This window comes from Eubalaena glacialis, chromosome 13, assembly GCF_028564815.1.
Source record: "Eubalaena glacialis isolate mEubGla1 chromosome 13, mEubGla1.1.hap2.+ XY, whole genome shotgun sequence".
Lineage (NCBI taxonomy): Eukaryota > Metazoa > Chordata > Mammalia > Artiodactyla > Balaenidae > Eubalaena > Eubalaena glacialis.
Genome location: NC_083728.1, coordinates 66,551,487 through 66,578,752, shown reverse-complemented (window position 1 = coordinate 66,578,752; position 27,266 = coordinate 66,551,487). Strand labels below are relative to the sequence as shown.

Below are 27,266 nucleotides of genomic sequence, written 5' to 3'. Positions count from 1 at the left end.
CAGTACAACAGCTGGCATACGGGGGCTGGCATCATCGAGTGAACAGGCAAGAAGAGTTACTGACTGGAGGAGGGAGAGGAGGTGGGAGATGGTAGAGCTGAAGAATCGTCAGCAATAGGAGACGGAGGGCAAGCTGCAGTTTCGCTCACGCCTGACGCTGATGGCACAGGTCTGGTTCCTTGCTGGATTCAATTCTATCTACTCTCTTGAAGAAACTATCCAGTGATGTCTGGGTAGTAGGTCTTTTTTTCTCGTCACAGATGACACGGTAGCACTGCATTGCATTCTGAACGGCTGCTGCCACCTTCGTGTACCGTTCTGTGTTCGGGTCCTGTGCCTCAAAAACTAACAGTGCCTCCTCAAATAAAGAAAGTCCTCTTGCCATTTCCTGCATCGTGAATCTCTTCAGTGCTTCAGTTACTTCTTTTTCCTCTTGTCACTCCACTCTCTCAATTATTTTCACTTTTGTTTCCATCATTATTGCTTGGCACTTCTTAGCAGTACCAGCTACATCACCACTGCTTTTATGCTTGCTTCTGGACATCTTGGACTTGAAATAAAGATACTGTACTACTGTACTCTATACACTGCTATACAGTAAAGTACACAGAAGCACAACCACTTGTAGAGGATGCACGCTCGTGACAATGTACGCCAGACACGTGAGCTAACTTACGTGATTGGACATGCGAACACATGTTAGCATGTTTGAAAGTTCACAACTTGAAGGTTCATATGTAGGGTACTTACTATAAATGCAAAACTTTTGGTTGCTTTTGCAAAGTGGCAGGGACACTTCAGCTGGTAAGTACCATTCTGTTTCAGGCGTAGTCTGGAAATATGCAAGTTGTGAATTGGGCAAGGTTTTCAGAAGATGTCTCTTGTGTAAGGTGCCACAAGGCCATCCATTGGGCCACCAAAGGGACAATGTGAGGATCAGACGGGATAAAGTATAAGAAGATGAGATTAAATTTATGAAACTTTGAATAGTCTGTGATCGGGAGAGGTGAATGGTTCAACACGCAGATGGCCTGGCTGAAAAAAAACTCATGCCGCTGGCTGTGTGAGAACAGCTTGTCCAGGGGTGCTCGTGGCAGAGGGGCCGGTCAGGAGGGTATTGCGGTCCTCTGGGCAGTGAGCTATAACCAGGGGAGAGGAAACATGGTCTTGCCGGTTCTAGGATGCGGGAAGGATGGGTAGAGAGGAATTTAAGTAGAGGAGAAAGGGTTAGCTTTCCTGGACAGGGGGTTAGGATTTCAGTGTATGAATTTTGGGGGTGTGGGAGCAATTCAGTCCATAAGAGGCAGATGCTGCTACCTGTCTACAGCTTCGCAGATTGCAAGAAGCCATACGTCATGCCTTCAATTGCCTAAAAATTGGCCACACCTCTGTTAGGAAAAGAGACTTTAGAAGACAGAGGGACAGTGTGTGTGTGTAGAAGTTGGTTTGGAACTGGGTGGAGAAGCTGCTGGACTTCTGTTCTTGTCCGAAGGCCTGGGCTGAGGAGCAAGGGTTCTAAGGCTGCCCCGCTGATAACCTACTGCTGAAATTAGGAAGAGGAGGGCAAGAAATGGGTGTCCCATACATATCCCAGTATCTTCTTATTAATTTCTTTTTTTTTTTTTAAGATTTTTTGATGTACACCATTTCTTTTTTAAGTCTTTACTGAATTTGTTACAATATTCCTTCTGTTTTATGTTTTGATTCTTTGGCCCTGAGGCATGTGGGATCTTAGCTCCCTGACCAGGGATCGAAGCCTCACCCCCTGCATTGGAAGGCGAAGTCTTAACCACTGGACCTCTAGGGAAGTCCCTCCTATTAATTTCTGTACTCAGCCAAATTAGACCAAATCCATACACGTATCTCCCAAGCACCTTCACTGTGCAAAGAAAATGCTGCTGGAGACCACCCATCACTTAACAGCCCAGCCTGGGGGTGCCGTGGGGAAGCCAGGGTCTGTGTGAGGTCCCAGGTGGGAGTGTGCACCTAGGAGCTGGGGCAGGCAGGAGGCTCTGTGGGTGTGAAAGGATTTGACAGAGTGCAGCAGCAGCGGTCTCCCTGCCAGGAAATCCTTCCCCATCACAGGCTGAGTCATCTGCCTCCCCTGCGCCAGCCTCAGCTGGAGAAGTCGTTTGGTTTGCAAGTAACTGCTCAGCATGGGCTTACTCGAGGGCCGCGTCGATTTTGTTGTTCTTTTCGCTGCTGCTGGTATTGAACTGGGAAGTCCACTCTAGATCCCCCTGAATGAGTAGCCCATTACCTCACCTGACTGTTTCTCTACTCTTCCACTATTTCATTTAACTTTTCCTGCCAGTGGTTGAGTGTATTATCATCAGTTCTCATTTGAGTTCTTGTGCCTTCAGGGACTGGGGAATACAGAGGTCTTACTTTCATTAACTAAGCAACATCCTTTCGTGTTGCTTTGCTGCAGAGAACGTTGGTTTCCTTGTTTGTATTTAAAAAAGGAAGAAAAACTTCTTACTAAAACAGTAAATAGATTCATAACCCTGTTGAAATCATTTCGCAGTTATCTCTTATTTAGACGACCTCCCACAGAGAAGAGAAAATGCTTTGAAGGTCTCAGAGGTGGATGGTTCTTACAAGTAATCTGCTGGTGGGATTTTGCATCACTACGCATTGCTGGCTGGGGTGGGTGGTTCAAGGGAAATGGAAACAACGTGAGTTCAATGCTTGTTTCTTGTTCTATCTTTTCTGTAACCAGGCTATATTCTCCGGTGCTTTGAAGCAGCTTCTGTTTTCCTTTACCCCCAAAGGGGGAAACAAATGTGTATTATCATGATGTTTTGTGCTTGGCAGGCACGCACAAAAATTTCTGCAGTAGCTGCCTGCACTTCTGGTTGAGATATACTTTAAGTGACACATGGTGGGTATTTTCCCTTCAGGAGTTGGAGCCCTAGTCTGGGGGTGGAAAATGGCAATAACATGGACACCTCTGTTCTTGGAAATGAAGTAACCACTTGGGTTCTCAATAAACAATAAATTGCAGTGCGTTAAAATCCTAAGAAAAGCTGCATGGCCAAGAGTTCATCTCATCCTTCCAAGGGTTTTACCATTGCTTCTGAAATATTATGGCAGTATTCCATGAATAGCCATCCCAGGTACATTCTGATGTTTACTTTTAATGTGCCATGCCCAAAAGAGTTTAATTGTGGAATAAATGAACCGGGCATGGGAGTTTTATCCTAGTAACAACATATAATTTTGTTTAATCATGTTGAGCTGTAAACTAAGCTTTGATAGACCTATATAAAATCGAAAACCCAAGTTAATGTCAGAAGTTCAGAGAAGAAGAAGGTTCTTTAGCTGCAACACAAATCCCTGGGAGAGAACGCTGAGAACACAGACCCTGAACACCTCTTTGAGAAAGGCTTGCTAGCAACTGAAGTCAGGCCACACATAGGTGTGTGATATCAGGGACAGTTAAGAAGAATACGGAAGAGAATCCAATATTTGTTTTTTACGGCAAAGGCTTCCTTCTCCACAGTGGGAAAAGCCACAGGTGAGAAAAGCCTGGTCCCACACTGCTCTGATCAGTCTCTCTGGGGTGCCATCCCCTGGGGAGAAAAGTGATGCCAAGTACTCACCAAACCTACTGCACATCCCCTGAAGATGATGAGCCTTGCAAAGACGTCTGGGCTTGTCCAGCATCTATGTAAAGTCATCCAGTTTTGTTCAATTCTAATGACTTTCTGATTAGAAACATAAACGCGTGTGTGTGTGTACACGCAATGTGATGTATGTGTAATTAACATACATGCAGTTAGTTATATGTGTTTAATTTTTAAGGTAATATATGCATATGGGGAAAAAAATCAAATCTTGTCTATGGGTAAGCAATGCTAAATCAGTTGTCCCCCCCCTCACCCCCAAATGGCAGTTTTCTTCCCAGAGACAGCTGTCAGTTTCTTGTGTATCTTTTCCAGATACATTTCTAAGTGTATTTGCATATTTTTTCCTTACATTTTATTTTCATAATTTTATTTACATTTTGAATAGAGAATCTATTCATATGGACCAACATTCAAAAGTTATAAAAGAATGTATAAAATATTCCCTCCTAACCCACTTTCCCTCCCTAGAGGCAACACATAGTGCCAGTTTTTAAGACATCTTTCCAGAGATAGTGTATGCACATATGTATATATATTTCTCCTTTTTCACATAAAAGGTAGCAAATTATGCACAATGCCTTGCTCTTGTTTTTTACCATAGTATATAGACAGTCTACCTCATTTTTTGTGTGGCTGCATGGTATTTCATTATATGGATTGACCATAATTTATTTACCCAGTCTTCTATCTGTGTTCACGTAGGTTGTCGATTATGACAGGCTGAAGGACTGGTGTTCCGGTGACGCGAAGGAGGCATCTAGGGAGCAGAATTTAAGAAGGCACTTGCTCTCAGGGTTGTGTAGATGCAGGGCCAGCACTTGCATAAACCCAAGCGTGAGTGCCTCCTTAAATTCTGCATTCACTCTCCTCGTCCTACCCCCAGCCCTGCTATGCTCTTACAACCAGGCTGCAGTAAAAATTGTTGTTTGTACCTGTTTTTTGGGCACATATTGTTGGGAAAATTCCCAGGTGTTAAGATGTTGGGGTCAAAGTATATGTGGGTTTTCAAATTTGAATAAAGGAAATCATTTACACTCCAGCCAACACTCTAAGAGAGGTCCTGTTTCCCCATGCCCTCACCAACAAATTGTATTATTAACACTTTTTGATTGTTGCCAGTTGGATGGATAACACATCAAGAAAAACGTGGTCAAGCTAATTGTTTCAGGGATTGGGCCTGAAATCATAGTCTTGCATCTCAACATAGAAACGCATGGAGTTGAGTGCAGCTCCCTCTGTCTTCCCCTATAGTGTTCACCTGCATCTTGGCACTGACCAGGGGATGGTGTACGCACCCTTTTCCATTCATAGCCAAGAACATCAGCTGTGGAGTCAGGCTGGGTTAACCCAGGTGGGATCTAAGTTTAGGGTTGCCAGATTTAGCAGATAAAAATACAGGAATACAAATACTCCATGGGACATAATTATACTAAAAACTCATCCGTTTGCAATTCGCATGTAACTTGAGCATCCTGTATTTTATCTGGTATTCCTACCTGGGTTAAAATCCAGCTGTGCCACTTATCAACTCTGTGACCTTGAATGAGGTTCTCACCTGTGCCTCAGTTTCCTCATTTGTACTGTTAATTCTACCCCCTAGGGTTCTCCTGGGAGCAAATGAGATCATCTGTGTAAAGCACTTAGCTCAGTGCTGAGTTACAGAATAGGCATCCAAGCGTCTAAGCTCGCTTTATTACTCTGGCTTGTGCAGTCTTCACTGCCCGACATCCCAAATGGTGCCAGGTTCTCCTTCTGACCTCTGCCTTCACCGGGCTATTCCCTTTGCCTAGGAAAACACACCCCCTACCCAGCAGGCACTAATTCTTCCTAAGCCTTTTGATATTTGGTTGGAGTGTTGCTTCCTCTGACAATGCTCTCGAATACCTCCCAACTAATCAGTTACCCTGACCCTGTGCTTCCACAGGGCCCATTGCTCCCATCACAGAACTTCACAACCCATATGGTCACTGCCTGTTTTCATGTTGGGCCCCCTCCAGACTTTGAACTCCATGAGAACAAAGATAACATCTAACTTATTCTGGTGTGGCCATGACCTAGCACACAGTAGGACGGCAGGTGCGTGTTGATTAAATGCCTAGCGGAAGACAAATAATTTCTCTTCTTTCAGCCCTGCAGTGACTGGGGCTTTTTAGATTTTTGCCTCTGGCTTTGAAAGAGCAGTGACTATATTTGGAGTTTAACAGTGAATCTCTTATTAACTTTTCATTAGGTTGTGTATTTAAAATCCCAAATGGGACCAAAGATTGAGGGGCATAGCTGCCAGTGCCAGAGTTCAGATTGTAAAATGGAATCTTAAAGTAAAAAGAGACACTCATTCTAAATAAGACCTTTTCATGCATCTGACACCCCAGAAGCTGTGAACAGAAATGAATTGTGCTCATTTCTTCCTCCAAGGGGACTTGCCGGTACTTAGAGGTGAATCAGCTTGTAACTGTCCTGGAGCTTCTTTGTCCCTGGACATGACATTGTCTCTTAACAGCATCAGGCTTAAGCAATGTCTTGCATATACCAAGTGCCCAGTAGCATTTTGTTAAATTGAATATTTTATCATTATGTATGTACACACTTTATAGTAGCACCAAGATTGGCTCTAAAGAAGACAGATACCAAATAAAGGATCACTTTGGAGGGAAAAATAACTTACGGAAGACCTTGGCCAGCAGCAACAAGTCCAGATAATGGCAGAATGTTTACATGTTTTTCTCCTGCATGTTTTCTTATTCAAATGGTAAAGCTGACACGTATTTCGATGGTCTCCTTTCTTGCCATTCCTAGTATCACGGCCCTGTTCCAGTCTTTATTACCTTTTGGCTGAAACCCATAAAATCGCCTGTCTGTCGGCGCCTCTTCCTCCATTCACCTCCCTCTAAGCCCTCCCGTCTGCCTTTGGCAGATGAATCTTCTTGAGGACGTGGTCCTCCTAATGTGACACCCTTCACAGAACACGTCAGGGCCCCACACCCCTGCTGCCTCCCTCGCCTGTGTAGTGCAGGCACACAGGTGGTCGGGACATTATTTTCAGAAGTACACATCACCTTTAATCTCTGGGCATGGGCCAACCTGCTGGGTCATGGTCCAGTCCCAGAACGGCCAGCATGGCTGTGGGTGTGTTTGCAATGACAGAAACTCAAACAAGCTTTCCTTAAAAGCTGTAAGCTTCCTGAGTGGTAGACCTTGATCTTAGCTCTCCTTGATTCCACAGTTACCACAGGCTGATCCTAAAATTCATGTGGAAACTCAGGAGACCCAGAATAGCCAGAACAACCTTGAAAAAGAAGAACAAAATCAGAGGACGCACACTTCCTGATTTTAAACTTACTAGAAAGCTGTAGTAATCCAAACAGTGTGGTACTGGCATAAGGATAGACATCAGTGGAATAGAATTGAGAGTTCAGAAATAAGCCCTCACATTTAGGATCAATTGATTTCTGACAAGGTTGCCAAGACAATTCAGTGGGGGAAAGGATAATCTTTACAACAAATGGTGCTGGTACAACTGGATATCCACATGCAAAAGAGTAGATTTGGACCCCTACCTCACACCATATTCAAAAATTGTCTCAAAATGCATCAAAGACCAAATAAAAGCTAATACCGTAAAACTCTTAGAAGAAAATCTAGGCATATATCTTTGTATTAGACTTTGTATTAGACAGTGATTTCTTAGATATAATACTAAAAGCACAAACGACAAAAGAGAAGACAGGTAAGTTGGACTTTATCAAACTTGAAAAATTTTGTGCTTCAAAAGACATTATCAAGAAAGTGGAAAGACAAACCCATGGAATGGGAGAAAATATTTGCAAATTATATAGCTGATAAAGGACGAGTATCCATAATATATAAAGAGCTCTTACAACTCAGTAATGAAAAGGCAGATAACTCAGTTTGAAAATGGACAAAGGATCTCAATAAACATTTCTTCAAAGAAGGTGCACAAATGGCCAGTAAGCACGTGAAAAGATTTTCAGCATCATTAGTCGTTAGGTACATACAAATGAAAACCACAATGAGATTCCACTTTATACCCACTAGGATGGCTCTCACCAAAAAGACAGAAAATAACAAGTATTGTCAAGGGTGTGGAGACATTGGGACCGTTGTACATTGCTGGCAGGAATGTAAAATGTAAAACAGTGTTTTGGGAGACAGTCTGGTAGTTATTTAAATGATTAAACATACAGTTATGACCCAGCAATTTCAACTTAGAGAAATACCCAAGAGAAGTTTATAGTCATTTATAGCAGCATTATTCATAATAGCCAAAAAGTGGAAACACTCCAAATACCCATCAGCTGATGAATGGATAGACACAGTGTGGTGTATCTGTACAGTAGAGTATCATTCAGCAGTAAAGGAATGGAGTGCTGATACAGTCTACAGCATGGATGAACCTTGGAAACATTGTTCTAAGTGAAGGAAGCCAGCCACTCAAGACCATTTATTGTAAGATTCTATTTATATGAAGCAAAAAAAGAATTAAAAACAAAAACAAAACACTTTTCTGGTGCTTTCTTTTCTTTCCTCTATTTTCTGTCTTTCTGAGAGTGAAGAACTTATCTTACACATTGGCCTTGTCATTTGTTTTGTATTTGTTCCCATTAAAATTATACTTGTACTTGTTTACCTAACGATATAATTCTAGCGCATTTGTAATTTTTTAAATGTCTTGATTGTTTTTCTGATTGTAAAAGTAATTCATGCTCATTATAAGAATTCAGACTTTACAGGAAACTGAAATGTTTTCTGTCATTCCATTCACCACAGATAATTACTATTAATAGTTCATCCATATTTTTCTAGAAATTTTATCTCTGAGTATACTAACTTGTTGGCTTATTTTCAACAGAATCATATATACTGGTTCTTGCAACTTACTGTTTTCACTTAACCTCTCCGCCCAAGCCATAGCTCCCCAAGCTTTAGCAGTATATATTTACTTAACCTGTTTATTATGTATTTATATTATATATTTATACACAAATATACATTTATATGATACATATTTACCATTTATTGTTCCATAGTAAAGACACACTCCCTATTGATGAACATTTAAGTCATTTCAGATTTTTCTGTCTTCTCAAATGATGCTGCAGTGGATATACATACACACGTATATTTCTGTAGGATAAATTCTTATAAATGGAATTGCTAAGGACTAGATACAATGAGTTTTTAAAATTTTAAATTGATCTTTCCTAATTGGCCCCTAAAAGGAGTTTTAATTTATGATCTTAACCATTTAGTAGATGCCCTGATGGGACTGTTCTGTTTCCAATCTTCAAATGATAAAGGGCCACCAGTGACGGTGTTTCCAGAGATCTCTTAGGGCTGGCACTAGAAGTTCTCATCTTTGGCAGGTTTCACCCTCGGTACACGTGTCTTATCATTGTCCATCCATCCATTCATCCACCTTTCTGCAGTGCCCTGTGGCTTCCAAACATCACAAGCAAATTGCCAGGTAAAGGTGAGCTGGATATTCTCCCCACCCGTGTGCTAGGGTGTCAGCATGCACGCGTGTGCTGTCCTTTCCTGCACAGCTCAGGGGTCAGCAGTAGGGCCAGGGGCCAATCACCCTGAGAATAAGGAGGATACCAGGGAGATCTAAGATGACCTAATGTCTAGCTTCCCTCCTCCTTGCCTTTTCACTGGGAGGGCTGGGAGGGGAGAGGGTTAGGGCTAGGGGACAGACAGGTGAGCACATGCTACACATCAGGCACTTAATGCATGATCTCATTTATCTTACAGCATCTCCATAAAAGAGGTGATAAAATTTCCATTTTAAGGGGTAGAGGCCCAGAAGGGATTGTGCCCAAAGGACACCACCCCTCATGAAGGCAGTCTCACAGCCTCTGAATCCAGAGCCCACCTGTGCTTTGGCTTGAAATGCCACCCCCAGCATATAAGTGGAATCATATAGTATTTGTCTTTTTGTGATTGGCAAGTTATCCTTAGCATAATGTCCTCAAGATTGATCTATGTTGTAACATATGTTAGAAGTTCCTTCCTTTTTAAAGCTGAATTGTGTGTATATACCACATTTTGCTTATCCATTCATCCACTGATGGACATTTGGGTTTCCACGTTTTAGCTATTGTGAATAATGCTGCTGTGAACGTGGGTGTACAGATAACTCTTCAGGACCCTGCTTTCAATTATTTTGGGTATATACCCGGAAGTGGAATTGCTGGATCATATGGTAATTCTATTTTTAATTTTTTGAGGAGCCACCATACTGTTTTCCACAGCAGCTGTTCCACTTTATACTTCTAGTAACAATGTACAAGGTTTGCAGTTTCTCCACATCCTCACCAACACCTGTTTTTTGTTTGTTTGTTTTTGTTGTAGCCGTCTTAATGGATGTGAGGTGGTATAGCTAAGGTGCTATAAGCTATGTTAATTCTAAGGTATTATTGATATTCTGACCCTAAAGAAATTCTGATATACACAAATTTTGGTTTTGATTTGCACTTCCCTAATGACTAGTGAGGTTGAGCATCTTTTCATGGGTTTATTGACCATTTTTATATCCTCTTTGGAGAAGTGTCATTTCAGTCCTTTACCCACTTTTGTGTCAGGTTGTTTGTTGTTGTTGAGTTTTAGGAGTTATCTATATATTCTGGATATTATGCCTTATCTGATGTATGATTTGAAAATATTTTCTCCCAAAATGTAAGTTGCCTTTTTACTCTGTTGATAATGTCTTTTGATGCACAAAGTTTTAAATTATCATGAAGTCCAATTTGTCTATTTTTTCTTATGTTGCTTGTACCAGTACATCAGATTTTATATTGAAAAAGAGCTTTTGATTTTTACCTCCAATCTATTTCTTCCCCAGTCTTTTCTGTGTCAGTAAATGACATGACTAACCTTCCAGTTGCTCAGATGTCTGGGAATTATTTTTGAGTACTTCTCCTTCTTGTAGTCAATACAACAAAGATTTCTCTTGTTTCTACCTCCTAAATATCTCTTAAATCCTTCTATTTAAACCTCTAGTTCTTCACTGCCAGTAAATAGAAATAAAATCGATTTTTATATATTGACCTTTCATCCAGTAACCAAGCTAATTCCCCTTATTAGTTCTAGGGGTGGTTTTTTCTTTCTAGATTTGTTGGGGTTTTCTATGGAGACAGTCATATCTTCTGAGAATAGACAGTTTTATTTCTTCTTTTCCAGTTTGTATGCTTTTTATTTTTTTTTCTTGCCTTATTACACTGGCCAGCACTTCCAGTATGATGTTGAATACAAGTGGTGAGAGCAGATCTTCTTGCCTTGTTCCTAATCATAGGGGGAAAGCATTCAATCTTTCACCATTAAGTATATGTTAGCTATAGTTTTTTTTTTGTAGATGCCCTTTATCAAGTGAAGGATGTTTATTTCTCTTCCAAGTTTGCTGAGAGATTTTATCAATGTATTTTAAGGCTATTCTGAAAACAACAAGGTAATAATCTCTGCTTTAATGAACATTGGCTGTAGTTAGTTACACATTTTGTGATACCACATCATGTTAAAAATTCAAAGTCAATGAATGGTGTAAATAAGTATTTTGTTATTATCTTTATAATGTTCTTTACCTCCTGGTTTAATTTTAATTCATTGCATTAAAATTTTTTTAAAGATATTTTAAACACATCATAGCTTTCCATACTGCCCTGCCAGTCCCATGCAGAATTATCCTCAGCATGCAACAGGTGTGTGCTGACCTCGGGGTCCCTGTTCTCTTGGTACCCACTTCTCAGCAGACACCCCTCATCCAGTTTGAAGACCTGCCCAGAACAATCCTTTTCCTTCTCTCTTCTGAGCCATTTCTTGCAATTTTTCTTCCTTAGCCAGAGTCTTTTATTTTCCTGCCTCCTTCCCTATCTTCTCTGTGAAGCGCAGAGCCTCGCTTAATAATAATCTCATGGGAGCTCTGGATCCTTGGCCAGGTTTCCATTTTTTTCCTACTCCTAGTGAGGTGCTAGTGAGGTTTGGCTTTGGGCTTTGCTACAACATTATGACTTTTTTAGGAAGGTGTGCTAGGATGTGCTATAAGCTATGTTAATTCTAAGGTATTATTGATATTCTGACCCTAAAGAAGTTCTGATATACACAAATGAGCATGTTGAATGTAATGCAGATGTTTTCATTAAACTTGGCTTTTTACCGTCTAGAATTTACTCCTTCACTTTGAAATTCTTTTTTTTTTTTTTTTAATTTTTATTTAATTAAATTAATTTATTTATTTATGGCTGTGTTGGGTCTTCGTTTCTGTGCGAGAGCTTTCTCTAGTTGAGGCAAGCGGGGGCCACTCTTCATCGCGGTGCGCGGGCCTCTCACTATCGCGGCCTCTCTTGTTGCGGAGCACAGGCTCCAGACGCGCAGGCTCAGTAATTGTGGCTCACGGGCCCAGTTGCTCCGCGGCATGTGGGATCTTCCCAGACCAGGGCTCAAACCTGTGTCCCCTGCATTGGCAGGCAGATTCTCAACCACTGCGCCACCAGGGAAGCCCCACTTTGAAATTCTTATCTAAAAATTATTTATATCCCTGGAGAATGTTTTTATTCCTTCAGAAATGGTTTTTTTTTTTTTTTTTTGGCTGCGCCTCACGGCTTGCAGGATCTTAGCTCCCTGACCAGGGATTGAACCCATGCCCCCTGCAGTGGAAGTGCGGAGTCCTAACCACTGGACCACCAGGGAATTCCCCAGAAATGATACATTGATTGCTCTGTGTACATGGTTGGGTTACTGATAAAGAGGGAAGAATTACTACCTTCAAGTGTGGGGTGGAGGGAAGACAGATCACCTTTTCCATACCTGTTTGTACCAAATTCTGGAAATCATCTTGGTATGAATCCTTACAGCTGCCCTCTGAATTGTGGGGTTATCATTCCCATTTCACACATTCTGAGGCCAAGGCTCAGAGGACCCAGGTGACTCATTCAAGGCCACACAGCTTGTGAAGGGCAAGAGCCAAGGTCCAAACCCATGTGTCACAGACTCCCCATCCACAGCTTGCCAGATGGGGGGGTATAGAAAGTCCTGGAAAAGCCGCACAAGAGAGGCTTATCTTTGATTGAGGGGATCCAGGGAAGATGGGCTTCATGTCTTTTAACAGGTTATTGGGGATTATTTGTGATTTCTCCAAGAGCAGCATCCCTCTGAAGTTTGGAAACAAACAAACATCCTGTTGTGTATAATTCACAGCTCTTTGCTGTAGATTGCTTTGTAGACAAGGTCTCCTTTCCAAGGTTTGAATAAGTCTGTCTTTTGAGGTGCTCATTTTTAACTTTTCTGTGTATGGTCATTAGCTACTTGAACATTCTTTGTGTCTGCCTCAGTCAGTGTATGAAGCATTGTGATGAAATGTCTTTTGAAAATCAAGAATGGGAGACACTCTGCACCCCAGTGTATTACAAAGTCCTTGTCCTGTGGATCAGGACTTCATAATGCACTGTGACCAGGACACTGTAATGAGAGGCAGCACTCGGAGCCGGAGCACCAAGTTCAAGTTCTCCACTGGTTGTCAACTGAGTTAATACACATACAGTTCTTAGAACAGTGCCTGGCCTGGAGTAAGTGCTCGGTAAATATTGGCTAGTACTGAGTGTCAGAAAATCCCTAAGTCAGTGGAAAGGAGGAGACAATTGTGGTAGTTTTGGGGTCTTTTAGAAAACTGGTTATGAAAAGTAGTGATAAATTACTGTTGGTTCATGGAGTCCCTTTGAGATGGTTTATCATGTTCAAGGCCATAAAGGATTCATCCTCTCTAACTAGCAGTCTGCTCACGTGGGAAAAGGACAGACCAGTGGGGTCTTAGAGGGGTTTAGAGTCAACACAGATACCCACAGTCCAAGTTCAGCTAAGGAAGCAACATCAGTCAACGGCCTCTTCAAACCAGGAGCCCCAGGGCCAGCCCAGACCAGTGAGGAAGCAGATGCTGTCTGTAGGCAAATCCCCAGCACCACCGAGGGAGAGGCTTCCTGGTCCCCAGTGCTAGGCAGGACCTGCTTCTCCCCTCGCCTGAGCTCTTTCTGTGGGGATCAGCCAGCCTTTCCCCAGTAAATTCCACTCACCCCCGAGATTGGGGTCTACTGGAAATGTAGCCGCCTGACTGGCCTCCCCTAAATTTTCTTTAATCCTTAGGATGCTGAGGCTAAGGATTTTTTTTTAATTCTTTTTTTAAAAATGAAAATAATACATAAGCTTTTAAAAATTTAATTCTTTTTTAAAATGAAACTGATACATAAGCTTGGAAAAAGTGAGGAAGAAAGGAAGGAACTTTAAAGATATAGTATAAAGGGTTTTAAACCAAATGTGAAAGTCTCCTTCACTCCCCACTTCTGTTTCCCAGATTTAACCAGAGTTGTTAGTTTCCTTTGTATCTTTGGAGAAGTTCTATCCATGATATATGAATATGTGTAAGCCTTTTTAAAATTTATGTGTGATTTTTACTCCTCCATGTCTTACCTTTTTAATTTAATATATATTACAGATCTTTCCAGAACATCCATACAGATCTCCCTTTTTATTTTCTCTTCATTTATTTATTTTATTAGGATTAAATATAAAAATATTTCAGTGAGATATGGGAGTTCTGAACTCTTAAGTGTCTAACGACATAGCTAAAAGTAAGTGAACACCAAACGTGGCAGAATTACCAGGAGAAATCGATTGATCCATAATTAAAGTGATGACCTAACCAGGTGTTTCAGAAACTGATACAGATCAATGGGCCAAAAGCAAAGAATAATGACATAGGAGGTTTGAATCACCCCATTAACAAGTTTGATTGAGTGGAAATATGAGGGACTCTGTATTCAACAGAGAGTGTACATTCTGTACACACTCTCATGGGATATTTAGAAAAGCAGGCATATACTTGCTATAAAGGAAGTCTCACTGCTAATCTTGTGGTTGTAATTTCTGAAGTGTCTTTGTCATTTCCCTCTCTTTCTTTCCTGAGTTAGTTCCACCAGTTCCTATTTCACATCTGCCTATTTTCTGACCATCTAAACTGAATTCCTTTATTTCTGCTTTATGTTCTTCTTTCTTAGCTGTAATTGCTTTGTAAAGACTTTGCTGCTTTCTTTTTAATTCATGATGGAAATGAAATGTGGGGTGTAATTTTCATCTGCTCATGGCAGCATTTTTCAGGTAAATTTTTATCATCCCTCGTGAAGGTGGGCTTCTCTCTTTCATCATTTTTCATATGCTGTCTTTGCAGGATGCTGAGCTTATTCCTCAGGACTATCAGGAATCATGTCCTTTCCCCACTTTGCTTTTCTCAATCATGCTTAATAACATCTGATACAGATGCGTGTGCTTCTATAATTTACTTGACAGATTGTCTGACTCACCAGTTTGAAAGGAAGGGTTTGTGTCTCTTTGACTCACAGCTGACCCTGGTAACTAAATCAGTACCTTATACATAGTCAGTACTCGATAAATATTTGTTGAATAAATTAGCACCAAAAAAAAAACAGATCTGGAATTAAATTGGTCATCTCAAAGCCCATTTATTAAGGTTTTAATACATTATTACAGGAAGTGTGGAAGCCAGGAATCTGAGGGAGGAGGGAACCCACTCTTTGTCCAAATAATCATCTCCATACTGACTCCTGAGTGCCAGGGGGAATGTGCTTCATATTAAGGCATTGAGCCCCGGCTCTCTAACACACTGTTAGTAGAATATAAAATGCCTCTTCCCCTGTATGGGGAAGGTTTGGCAAGATACACATGCCAGTTGATGTAGCCATTTGGATTCTAAGAATTTTTCCCATAAAGGTGGTCACACAGTCTGCACGGTGGTGTGTATGGTAAGAAAAACTTAAATAGCTGTCGTTTGAGGTTAGCGTTCAGAGCTGGGTCCATACACCTCAGGGGTGCATTTGATGACCCCTTGAAACAGGGCAGAAAAGTCACAACTATTTATATTTATTTTCTAAATAAAAGATAGAAATTCAGCTTCACTAATATTTACAATTAGAATGACTCTACACCATCACTTAGTCAGCAATTTTGGGTCAGATGGCCAGTTAGACACTGAATTTCCAGGGGAAGGAGGACAGAAGTTCCCACCTCACTTGTTGATTTGTTTTTAACATATGACTGCTTTTTGCAGTTTCCATGTGTCCAGTTGAGTGGATTTCTAGATTATTCTCTAATTTGATATTATAAAGGCACAAGCAGCCTCAGCCGTCTCAGGACATGACCCTCACTCTTCCAGGGACGCCCTGGCGGAAGGAGCAGACGGAGGACCTGCAGCGGGTGCTCAGGACCGTGGACAGCGAGATCCCGCTGGTCCTCGTCAGCGGCAACCACGACGTGGGCAATGTCCCCACCCCCGAGACCGTCGCGGAGTTCCAGCGGACCTGGGGAGATGACTATTTCAGCTTCTGGGCTGGGGGCGTCCTGTTCCTCGTCCTCAACTCCCAGTTCTTATACGATGCCTCCATGTGCCCTACCTTGAAGCAGGCCCAGGACCAGTGGCTGGACCAGCAGCTGAGCATCGCTGGGCAGCAGAAGTGCCAGCACGCCGTCGTCTTCCAGCACATCCCGCTGTTCCTGCAGAGCATCGACGAGGACGACGACTACTTCAACCTCACCAAGTTGGTGCGGAAGGAGATGGCAGACAAGTTCTCCCAAGCAGGTAGGCCTGGGGCCCCAGCTGTCTGGGTGGAAGGGTGATCTGGAGAGGAGGTGTCCAGATCCTTCTCCTGCCCCTCTGCGGCCTGGCAAAGGGGAGAGAGGATGGGGCCTTGGGCAGGACTGGATTCTAATCCCAGCTCTGGCACTCATGGCTGTGTGGCCTTAGATGAGCTGCCTTGCCCTCCGAGCCTCAGCTTCCTCGTCTGTAAAGTAGGAATAGCAGAAGCAGCTCTCGCATGGGGTGGCTGTGAGGACTCAGTGAGAAGGGGCCTGGACAGGATGAGAACAGCCCCAAGCTGAGTACTGAAGTCATAGCTGCTCACAGCTGAGGATGGGGAGGGACCCTGCAGGTTGGGGGTTATTGGGGGATGGGTCTGGTCTGAGTGTGGCTGTATGTGCCCCAGGCAAAGGAAGATGCCAGGAGTATCTTTTCTCATTTCTCTGGGAAGCAGGAACTTGCCCAAGGGCAGATGGTATTTAAGAGCCAAACTTCCTACCAGTATTAGACGTAACCCGGGAAATCCTGGAACGTGGCTGTAGGGCAGGTCCTGGAACCTTATCAGTGTTCCTTTAGTGAGGTGGACTGAGTTCTCCTCCAGAAGTAGGAGGAGAAATCTATTTAGTCTGATCTTACCCTGCTGTGAATTTTAAGCTAATCATACATATGACACATACGTGAGCACACACACACACAATGAGGACACTCCATTTCTAGAGATCTCAGTTCCGGTGGCGCTGTGTGCACCGCCAGCCCACACACCTCATTTCTCCTCCTGGGAGCACCTGCAGCTTTCCTCTCATGAGAAATGGTGTGTTCTCAGCCGGTTCCCTGTGTTACCACGGACTTGGCAGGATTCCAATTTTGACGGCTGTTGTGTCTCTTGTTTTGGTCCTAATGCCTCCTTTCAGATCTTTCCAGAGTGTACTTCATCAAACGCCTCTAAAATATAAATACATTCTTTTATTTTTTAGGGGGTAGGGAGAGGGAGGGGGCCTGACCCAATAAGTAGCAAGCATTCATTAAAAAAAAAATCCTGACACTCTTTTCACCTTTGAGCATTAAATGTGTTCACATTTACTTGTGAAAAGTACAATAGGCCCTTCTGTATTTTCGAGACATTTTACAAAAAGCTTGCATAATTGGAGACGTTTTCCAACTGTTCCATGGAGGTGAAGTTGGAAAACTTTTATTAAAGCCTTTGAAATTTTATGCCATGCTTGAGTTGGTGCAGAAAACCAACTTTTTTTGTCTTTGTTGACAAGGAAATGAAGTGTCAAGATGGCATCAGCACCACCACGGAGACTATTTTGTAACAGAGAATAATGCCAGAGAGAACACTTAATGCCACTGAAATGATTCCTTTTATATCAAATGTTAAATGATGCAAATGCCATCCCCGTGGCTGCTCTTCGTTGTCAGCCGCATCCTTGAGTGGCATGGGGTTGTGGGTTTCCCCCTGTAGGACGGAGCACATGCAGCCCAGGAGCAGCCCCAGATACTGAGACCTGGAGACGCTTATAAAGAGGGTGACCCCAGCTCTAACAGGGCATCCTTGGGGGAATCCTGCTGCCCACCCACCAGGAACCCCGGAGGGTGACATCGCATCTGGGATGCACCAGCCACCTCCCCCGTCAGGCCTGCAGCCCTGCGAGCTCAGGGAGGATTTGTCGGCACCCCCAGAGCTGGTCTGTGTCTCGGGGGTGGGCTCCAATTGCCCCAGCTCACAGAGACTGATATCTACCACCAGAATGGCATTTTATTAATTTTTTTAAAAAAAATTTTAAACATCTTTATTGGAGTATAATTGCTTTACATTGGTGTGTTAGTTTCTGCTTTATAACAAAGTGAATCAGTTATACGTATACATATATCCCCATATCTCTTCCCTCTAGCGTCTCCCTCCCACCCTCCCTATCCCACCCCTCTAGGTGGTCACAAACCACCGAGCTGATCTCCCTCTGCTATGCGGCTGCTTCCCATTCGCTATCTATTTTACATTTTATTAATTTAGCGCAAGGCTGAAATCCTCCCCTTAACCCTAGCAGTGCAGTCTCTTCCCGTAGGCAAAACAGCATGGGAGGCCAAGTTATAATCAGGAGGTTGCTTGCTGAGCATGAGACAGAGCCGAGGGACTAGTTTTCTTATCTGCTCTTTATTTTTCAACAGAAGTATAATTGATTTACAATATTGTGTTAGTTTCAAGTGTACAACATAGTGATTCAGTATTTTTGCAGATTATACTCCATTATAAACTATTACAAGATATTGGGTATAATTCCCTGTGTTGTACAGTATATCCTTGTTACGTATCTATTTTATATATAGTGGTTGGTATCTGTTAATTCCATACCCCTCATTTGTCCCTTCTCCCTTCCCTCTCCCCTTTGATAACCACAAGTTTGTTTTCTATGTCTGTAAGTCTGTTTCTGTTTTGCATATACATTCATTGGTATTATTTTTTAGATTCCACATATAAGTGATATCATATAGTATTTGTCTTTCTCTGTCTGACTTATGTCACTGGGCATCATAGTCTTTAGGTCCATGCATGTTGCTGCAGATGGCGGTATTCCTTCTTTTTTATGGCTGAGTAATATTCCTCTGTGTGTGTGTGTGTGTGTGTGTGTGTGTGTGTGTATCACATCTTCTTAATCCAGTTGTCTATTGATGGGCACTTGAGTTGCTTCCATGTCTTGGCTACTGTAAATAGTCTTATCAGCTCTTAACGGCCTCTGGTTCTGGAACTCTGATGGATTCTCCTCCAGTAGGGCCTCCTTGCCCAGGAAGATTGATACTTCATGTGCCTTTAATTCTACCTCTTTAATAGCTCTCCAGCCTGTCCACTTCTTTAGGCCACCATTGCCTCTCAGCTGGGTGGTAGCAACAGCTTCGACTTGGTCCCCCTGCCCCACTCTTGCCCCATTCTGGTCCTTTCTCCACTACATCCAGAGGAGTATGTAGCCCAACAGCATCTACCCTTCTGAGGCCCCTTCATACATAGGATAAGGCTGTCCTCACCCTTTGTCACTGTCTCTGCCTCTTCCATTTCATCTGGCCAACGCCGCCTCAACTTTCTGTATGAGGTGTCCCCAGCCCTGCCCCGCCAGGTTCTTCCTCAGCTGCCCTTGCTCCCAGTGCATTTGTAAGTGTCAACCTGTCTGAAGCCCCCCTAGACTCTCAGCTCCTTGAGTGCAGAGGAGGCCTGGCTCAGGTCTTAGCCTATAATAAATGCTTCATCAGTGTTTGTGGAATGAGTGAAGGATGAACCTCTGATGCAGGCTCCTTCCCTCTGTTTAGCACCCGCTGTGCACCTGGCACAGAGCAGACCAGGTCCCACTCGGTGGAACTCCCGGGCGCAGCCTCTGCGTGGTGTGTTCCCAGTGTCGGGCACACATCATGCAGCCTCCTGGTCCTTCGGTCTTGGGTCAGGCCATGCGTGTGACTCTGCTCCGACCCACATGCTGACTTTCCAGGTTCACCCAGCAGTCAGTTGCTCTCTTCCCAAGTGGCCCCCTGCTGTTCCCATCAGGCACCACCTTCACGTATGGGCAGGCGTGCTCTTCTTGGTCACTGGCCTTAGGATCTTCCCCTAGACCTGCCTGACCAGGCAGAAGCAGAGAGAAGGGTGCCCTTCCTGCAGTCACCTGTCAGTTTGAGTGGCTTCCCAAACCAGGCCCTTTGCTTAATGGCCTTTTGAACTCAGAACAAAGCATGGGCAGCGTTGGGAAGATATCGGGATCAGATGCAGTCACAGCTCCGTGGCAGCCTGAGGGGCCTGCTTGGTTTGGGAGCACAGGTAGGTGGGCTGTCATGGGGAATGCAGGCCCCCACGACTCAGTAATGCCGGAGATCGCTCAGGTCACAGCCATGTAATTCTTGAACTCATTTTGGAAAGCCAGAAGTTCAGGTGACATTTTGTGAAATTCATTAACTTAAAGACTATGATGAAGTTGGGGGTGATGATGGCAGATGGTATTTAATACTGCCTCCAGCTTTTTTTCCCCACAGCAATATTATTCCCTAATACTATTTTAGTCTCATTTATCTCCTTATGCTAAAATGCCAGTTCTCAAAAATATGTCAAAAGCATATCAGAATATCAGGGTAGCTTTTAATTATGATAATTGTGTTGTTATAAAATATCCTTTTAAAGAGCACATCCCTCCTCAAACCACCATGGAGGTAACACCCAGCTTCCTTCCAGCAAGCTTAATGAATAATTCTGAATCATTGTGTGGGATGAATAAATGATTTAATAATGAGCATCAATAATCATCTCACATTGTGGCATTAATTTTCTAAACGGGATGAGGTAAATGAGGAGGAGGGCTGTTACTATACAATGGGCCACCATGTGTGTACGGATGCGTTCTTTGAATCAAAGCCTCCAGCCTCCGAGCTCAGGTTTCCCTAGAAACAGATGCATTCTGTTTCTCCTTTTGAAGCTCAATAAAAAAACCTTCTCTGTATGATGCGAAAATGTTGTCAATAGCCAGTACAAATAAACAGTTATCGGGGCAGGACAGATGCACAGATGTGAAGCGGCACAGTTATTTTCCATCTTCTTTGCTCTGCCTGAGGATAATCAATTTCATCACGTCCACGGGATGTAGAAATTGGTTTTCCCCTTAATTCACCTGATACCTAGTTGGAGTTGCAAAGACAGTAGATAATGAAATCTTGGTCGAACCTCCTGGCCATTGTCTATATCCCTCATGCCTTTTTCAGCAGAAGGTTAATATGTGACCCAGTTAATACGGATTTCAATTTAAAAACTCAATCTTAAAAAACAAAAGTCTAGCTCTTTAACTGACCCTGTTTCCCTTGATGTCTCGATACCTTTTCTTTTTTCCATTCTCAACATAGGGATTAGAACTGTGTAGTAGAAAGCCCAGAGCGAATTTGGCAATTACAAAAAATTCCAATAAGTTGATCTTTCCTGTAAAAGCTAATGAGTAATTTCACAGAATTATAGTTTCACCTCTATTTATGCTTTTTAAAAAAAAACTAGAAAGAGATCTTAGTCCATGTACCGTTATGGTTTTAGAATTTCAAAGTTTTAAAGAACAAAAAGGTCAGGTTTCCAGGGTCTACTTAACAGGAAGGATGAAACATCAAATCCTACTCTGACATCTAATATTGAGTTGTATTGAAATTATTTGTTTCCATCCTGATTCCTCCAGGAAATGGAGTCCCAGCTTTGTTCACCTCTATAAACCCAGCCCCTAGCCTAGACTATCACATAGTAGCCTCTCAATGAATAAATATGGAATTGAGTTAAACTTGATTCATATCTACTAATCAGCAGAATCACAGGTAATGTCCATGTTACCTCTGAATTGGTATTTACCAGCTGACTTTTGGATGGGAAATGCATCACCTAGAGCAGGGGTCAGCAAACTTGCCCTGCAAAGGGTCAGACAGTGAACATTTTGGGCTGTGGTCTCTGTAGCGACTGCTCAACTTGGCCTCTGTAGCATGAAAATAGCCACAAACGGTACATAAGCAAGTGGGTGTGACTGGGTTCTGGTAAAACTTTACACTAACAGGTGGTGGGCCTACAGGCCATAGTTTTCCCATCCTTGGCTTAGAGAGACGTTCCTGATACAGCGGGAGGCTCTTTCTCTCCCCTGAGACCTTGTCCACAACATGCACATGTCTAATTCCAGGCTGCTTCTGATGACCCCCCTGTCACAACTGCCGACTCACCGAAGGTCTGCCCAGAAGGGGCCCCGGGTTCCTCAGTGGAGAGCACGCCTGGGTGCAGCTCATCCCGCTGGAGGCCCATGGTGTGGTGAAGGTGGGGGGCCCCTGGGGCACTGAAAATCAAACGCTTGGGTGTTTAACATGTGTTAGAAAAAAACTATAACTAGCTCATCAAGTGAAAGAAAAATAATAAATGACAGGTAGCATGGGTAGTGTGCGGGTAAGGCCGAACTTGTGATGGCGGTACAAGGGGTGGCATGCTCATGAGGGTGGGCTGTATGACTGTTTAAGGTCACAGGTCAGCAGGTGGGCTTGGCTTCAGACAGACCTGGATTCAAATCCTTTGGTGCTACTCCCCAGTGAAGTGGCTTCCTGTAACCTGCTGAACATCTTTCTGCCTTAGTTTACTCTCTTGTTAAAGGAGGGTACTCGTCCCGACCTCATAGTGTTGGTGTGAGAATCAAGTAAAGGGAGGCGTGTATAAGAGCACTTAGCCCCATGCCTGGGACATGGCATGTGCTTGATGAAGGGTGGTTTGTCGTCATCTGGCCCTGGACCGTGGTGCGAGCCCACAGCTGGCAAGTTAGCTTTACCCGGGGTCTGGCTTACTCCTTTCATGAGAGCAGCGCTTCTCACTCCTGGTGCTGCCAGGAGCAGGCAGCGTCTTCTTGGGAGGGTGTACGTGAGGGGGTACAAAGCACGGAGAGGCACGTTGAGTTTGGGGACGTGCCTGCAGTTTGCTAACATAACTTTATATATTGAAAAAGGAAGAGGAATTAGCAATTCTTTTTACAATACAAACTAAGGAAGTGAAGCTAGACAAGAAACCTCTTGGCTTCTGGGCTACGCAGGAAGATAGACTGTGTCTCAAAGAGTCTGAGGTTTTTCGGGGTGAATGAGGAATGTACGCTGTTTTCAGTTTTGTCGAAAGGGGTATTAGTTTAAAAGGTTGGGAAACATTGAACTAGATGGAAAATTCCTATGGAACTTAGTGAGAGGATTTGACTCTGCATTTATGTTTTTAAAGCACACACCTCACCAGTTAATGTGCTAATAAACACACTTTGGAATGCGTAATCTCATAGTCAGAATTTTCTGAATCCAGCAAGTGGGTCCAAAAGGCAGTGGCTGTCATCAAACAACACCCTTTGTTTGTTAGTTTTTGGCCACACGACAATGTGGGAATCTTAGTTCCCTGACCAGGGATGGAACCTGCACCCCCTGCAGTGGAAGCACATAGGGACCGCCAGGGAAGTCCCAATGCCCTCTGTTTAAAATGCACTAAAAAATGTATCTCATTGGTTCTTTTTTTAACTGACTTTCAAGTGAGAACTCAACAAACAGTCCTTTTTTGAGCATCTATAGAATTCAGAGTTTCTGGGGGCATGTCAGCTTGAGGAATTTTACCCTCTTTAATTTACATTTGGTCTTGAATTCATCTTCCAGGTTTGGTCTGCTGTATGTTTCAATCAGTTCACCATAAAACATCATGCTTTAGTCATTTTATGTCTGTGTTTCATTCACTGTAAACCAAGATAAAAGACCAACTACGGAAGCTACATCTGGTGCGAAGTGATGGATTACATTTCTCACTTTGGAGGTATCCTTAACAGTTGGGCTAATTAAAGTTAAAATGAAGTCCTGATAGTAAATATTTATAAATTGAGAATCTGGCATGTGTATGTGTGTGCTGCTTCTTCCCAAAGTTAAGTCAGCATTTATCCATTCAACAAATAGCCTGGGCCCTGTGCTGGGCACCCAGGGCAACAATGCACAAAACAGAGTATTGTAGGTCACCCTCAAACTAAAAACTCAAAATCTTGTTGAAAAATCCCATTGCAACATTTCAAAAAGGAGCCACAAGTACATGGGAAACAGCAATGTCTGTTTAAGCGTATGAAGTCAAAATATTATATCTTTTCTTTCTAGGTCACGTTTTAAAAATAGCAGTTAGTGTCACTTGCAAATGAGCGGTGGGATTCCTTTGTAAAATTGAAATATCCCTCGCTTAGCCAAACACTCTTTTTTTTGTTTTTTTTTGTTTTGTTTTTTTGTTGTTTTTTTATACTGCAGGTTCTTCTTAGTCATCAATTTTATACACATCAGTGTATACATGTCAGTCCCAATCGCCCAATTCAGCACACCACCATCCCCACCCCACCGCGGTTTTCCCCCCTTGGTGTCCATACGTTTGTTCTCTACATCTGTGTCTCAACTTCTGCCCTGCAAACCGGCTCATCTGTACCATTTTTCTAGGTTCCATATACATGCGTTAATATACGATATTTGTTTTTCTCTTTCTGACTTACTTCACTCTGTATGACAGTCTCTAGATCCATCTGCAGCTCAACAAATGACTCAACTTCGTTCCTTTTTATGGCTGAGTAATATTCCATTGTATATATGTACCACGACTTCTATTTTTTTTTAAACATCTTTATTGAAGTATAATTGCTTTACAATGGTGTGTTAGTTTCTGCTTTATAACAAAGTGAATCAGTTATACATATACATATGTTCCCATATCTCTTCCCTCTTGCATCTCCCTCCCTCCCACCCTCCCCATCCCACCCCTCTAGGTGGTCACAAAGCACCGAGCTGATCTCCCTGTGCTATGCGGCTGCTTCCCACTAGCTATCTATTGTACATTTGGTAGTGTATATATGTCCATGACACTCTCTCACCCTGTCACATCTCACCCTTCCCCCTCCCCATATCCTCAAGTCTATTCTCTAGTAGGTCTGTGTCTTTATTCCCGTCTTGCCACTAGGTTCTTCATGGCCTTTTTTTTTTTTCCCTTAGATTCCATATATATGTGTTAGCATACTGTATTTGTTTTTCTCTTTCTGACTTACTTCACTCTGTATGACAGACTCTAACTCCATCCACCTCATTACAAATACCTCCATTTCATTTCTTTTTATGGCTGAGTAATATTCCATTGTATATATGTGCCACATCTTTATCCATTCATCCGATGATGGACACTTAGGTTGCTTCCATGTCCTGGCTATTGTAAATAGAGCTGCAATGAACATTTTGGTACATGACTCTTATTGAACTATGGTTTTCTCAGGGTATATGCCCAGTAGTGGGATTGCTGGGTCGTATGGTAGTTCTATTTTTAGTTTTTTAAGGAACCTCCATACTGTTCTCCATAGTGGCTGTATCAATTTACATTCCCACCAACAGTGCAAGAGTGTTCCCTTTCCTCCACACCCTCTCCAGCATTTATTGTTTCCAGATTTTTTGATGATGGCCAATCTGACCGGTGTGAGATGATATCTCATTGTAGTTTTGATTTGCATTTCTCTAATGATTAATGATGTTGAGCATTCTTTCATGTGTCTGTTGGCAATCTGTATATCTTCTTTGGAGAAATGTCTATTTAGGTCTTAATCTCTCATGATCCTTTGTATTTCTGCAGTGTCAGTGGTTACTTCTCCTTTTTCATTTCTAATTCTATTGATTTGAGTCTTCTCCCTTTTTCTCTTGATGAGTCTGGCTAATGGTTTATCAATTTTGTTTATCTTCTCAAAGAACCAGCTTTTAGTTTCATTGATTTTTGCTATTGTTTCCTTCATTTCTTTTTCATTTATTTCTGATCTGATCTTTATGATTTCTTTCCTTCTGCTAGCTTTGGGGTTTTTTTGTTCTTCTTTCTCTAATTGCTTCAGGTGCAAGGTTAGGTTGTTTATTCGAGATGTTTCCTGTTTCTTGAGGTAGGCTTGTATTGTTATAAACTTCCCTCTTAGCACTGCTTTTGCTGCGTCCCATAGGTTTTGGGCCGTCGTGTCTCCATTGTCATTTGTTTCTAGGTATTTTTTGATTTCCCCTTTGATTTCTTCAGTGATCACTTCGTTATTAAGTAGTGTATTGTGTAGCCTCCATGTGTTTGTATTTTTTACAGATCTTTTCCTGTAATTGATATCTAGTCTCATAGCGTTGTGGTCGGAAAAGATACTTGATACGATTTCAATTTTCTTAAATTTACCAAGGCTTGATTTGTGACCCAAGATATGATCTATCCTGGAGAATGTTCCATGAGCACTTGAGAAAAATGTGTATTCTGTTGTTTTTGGGTGGAATGTCCTATAAATATCAATTAAGTCCATCTTGTTTAATGTATCATTTAAAGCTTGTGTTTCCTTATTTATTTTCATTTTGGATGATCTGTCCATTGGTGAAAGTGGGGTGTTAAAGTCCCCTACTATGATTGTGTTGCTGTCGATTTCCCCTTTTATGGCTGTTAGTATTTGCCTTATGTATTGAGGTGCTCCTATGTTGGGTGCATAAATATTTACAATTGTTATACCTTCCTCTTGGATCGATCCCTTGATCATTATATAGTGTCCTTCTTTGTCTCTTGTAATAGTCTTTATTTTAAAGTCTATTTTGTCTGATATGAGAATTGCTACTCCAGCTTTCTTTTGATTTCCATTTGCATGGAATATCTTTTTCCATCCCCTCACTTTCAGTCTGTATGTGTCTCTAGGTCTGAAGTGGGTCTCTTGTAGACAGCATATATATGGGTCTTGTTTTTGTATCCATTCAGCCAGTCTGTGTCTTTTGGTGGGAGCATTTAATCCATTTACATTTAAGGTAATTATCGATATGTATGTTCCTATTCCCATTTTCTTAAATGTTTGGGGTTTGTTATTGTAGGTGTTTTCCTTCTCTTGTGTTTCTTGCCTAGAGAAGTTCCTTTAGCATTTGTTGTAAAGCTGGTTTGGTGGTGCTGAACTCTCTCAGCTTTTGCTTGTCTGTAAAGGTTTTAATTTCTCCATCAAATCTGAATGGGTAGAATGGGTGCCTTGCTGGGTAGAGTAATCTTGGTTGTAGGTTTTTCTCCTTCATCACTTTAAGTATATCCTGCCACTCCCTTCTGGCTTGCAGAGTTTCTGCTGAAAGATCAGCTGTTAACCTTATGGGGATTCCCTTGTGTGTTATTTGTTGTTTTTCCCTTGCTGCTTTTAATATGTTTTCTTTATATTTAATTTTTGACAGTGTGATTAAGATGTGTCTTGGCGTGTTTCTCCTTGGATTTATCCTGTATGGCACTCTCTGTGCTTCCAGGACTTGATTAACTATTTCCTTTCCCATATTAGGGAAGTTTTCAACTATAATCTCTTCAAATATTTTCTCAGTCCCTTTCTTTTTCTCTTCTTCTTCTGGGACCCCTATAATTCGAATGTTGGTGCGTTTAATGTTGTCCCAGAGGTCTCTGAGACTGTCCTCAGTTCTTTTCATTCTTTTTTCTTTATCCTGCTCTG

At 42.3% G+C, this 27,266-nt stretch overlaps 1 protein-coding gene across 2 annotated transcripts in view; it reads left to right on the top strand.

Annotated features, from left to right (window-relative positions):
* CPPED1 (calcineurin like phosphoesterase domain containing 1) overlaps nucleotides 1-27,266 on the top strand; it is a 122,176-nt gene that overhangs the window by 60,751 nt on the left and 34,159 nt on the right. For both annotated transcript variants that reach the window (XM_061208650.1, XM_061208649.1), the window contains one exon: nucleotides 15,865-16,287. In XM_061208650.1, the coding sequence (XP_061064633.1) occupies nucleotides 15,865-16,287 (423 nt within the window). The remainder of the gene's footprint in view (nucleotides 1-15,864; nucleotides 16,288-27,266) is intronic.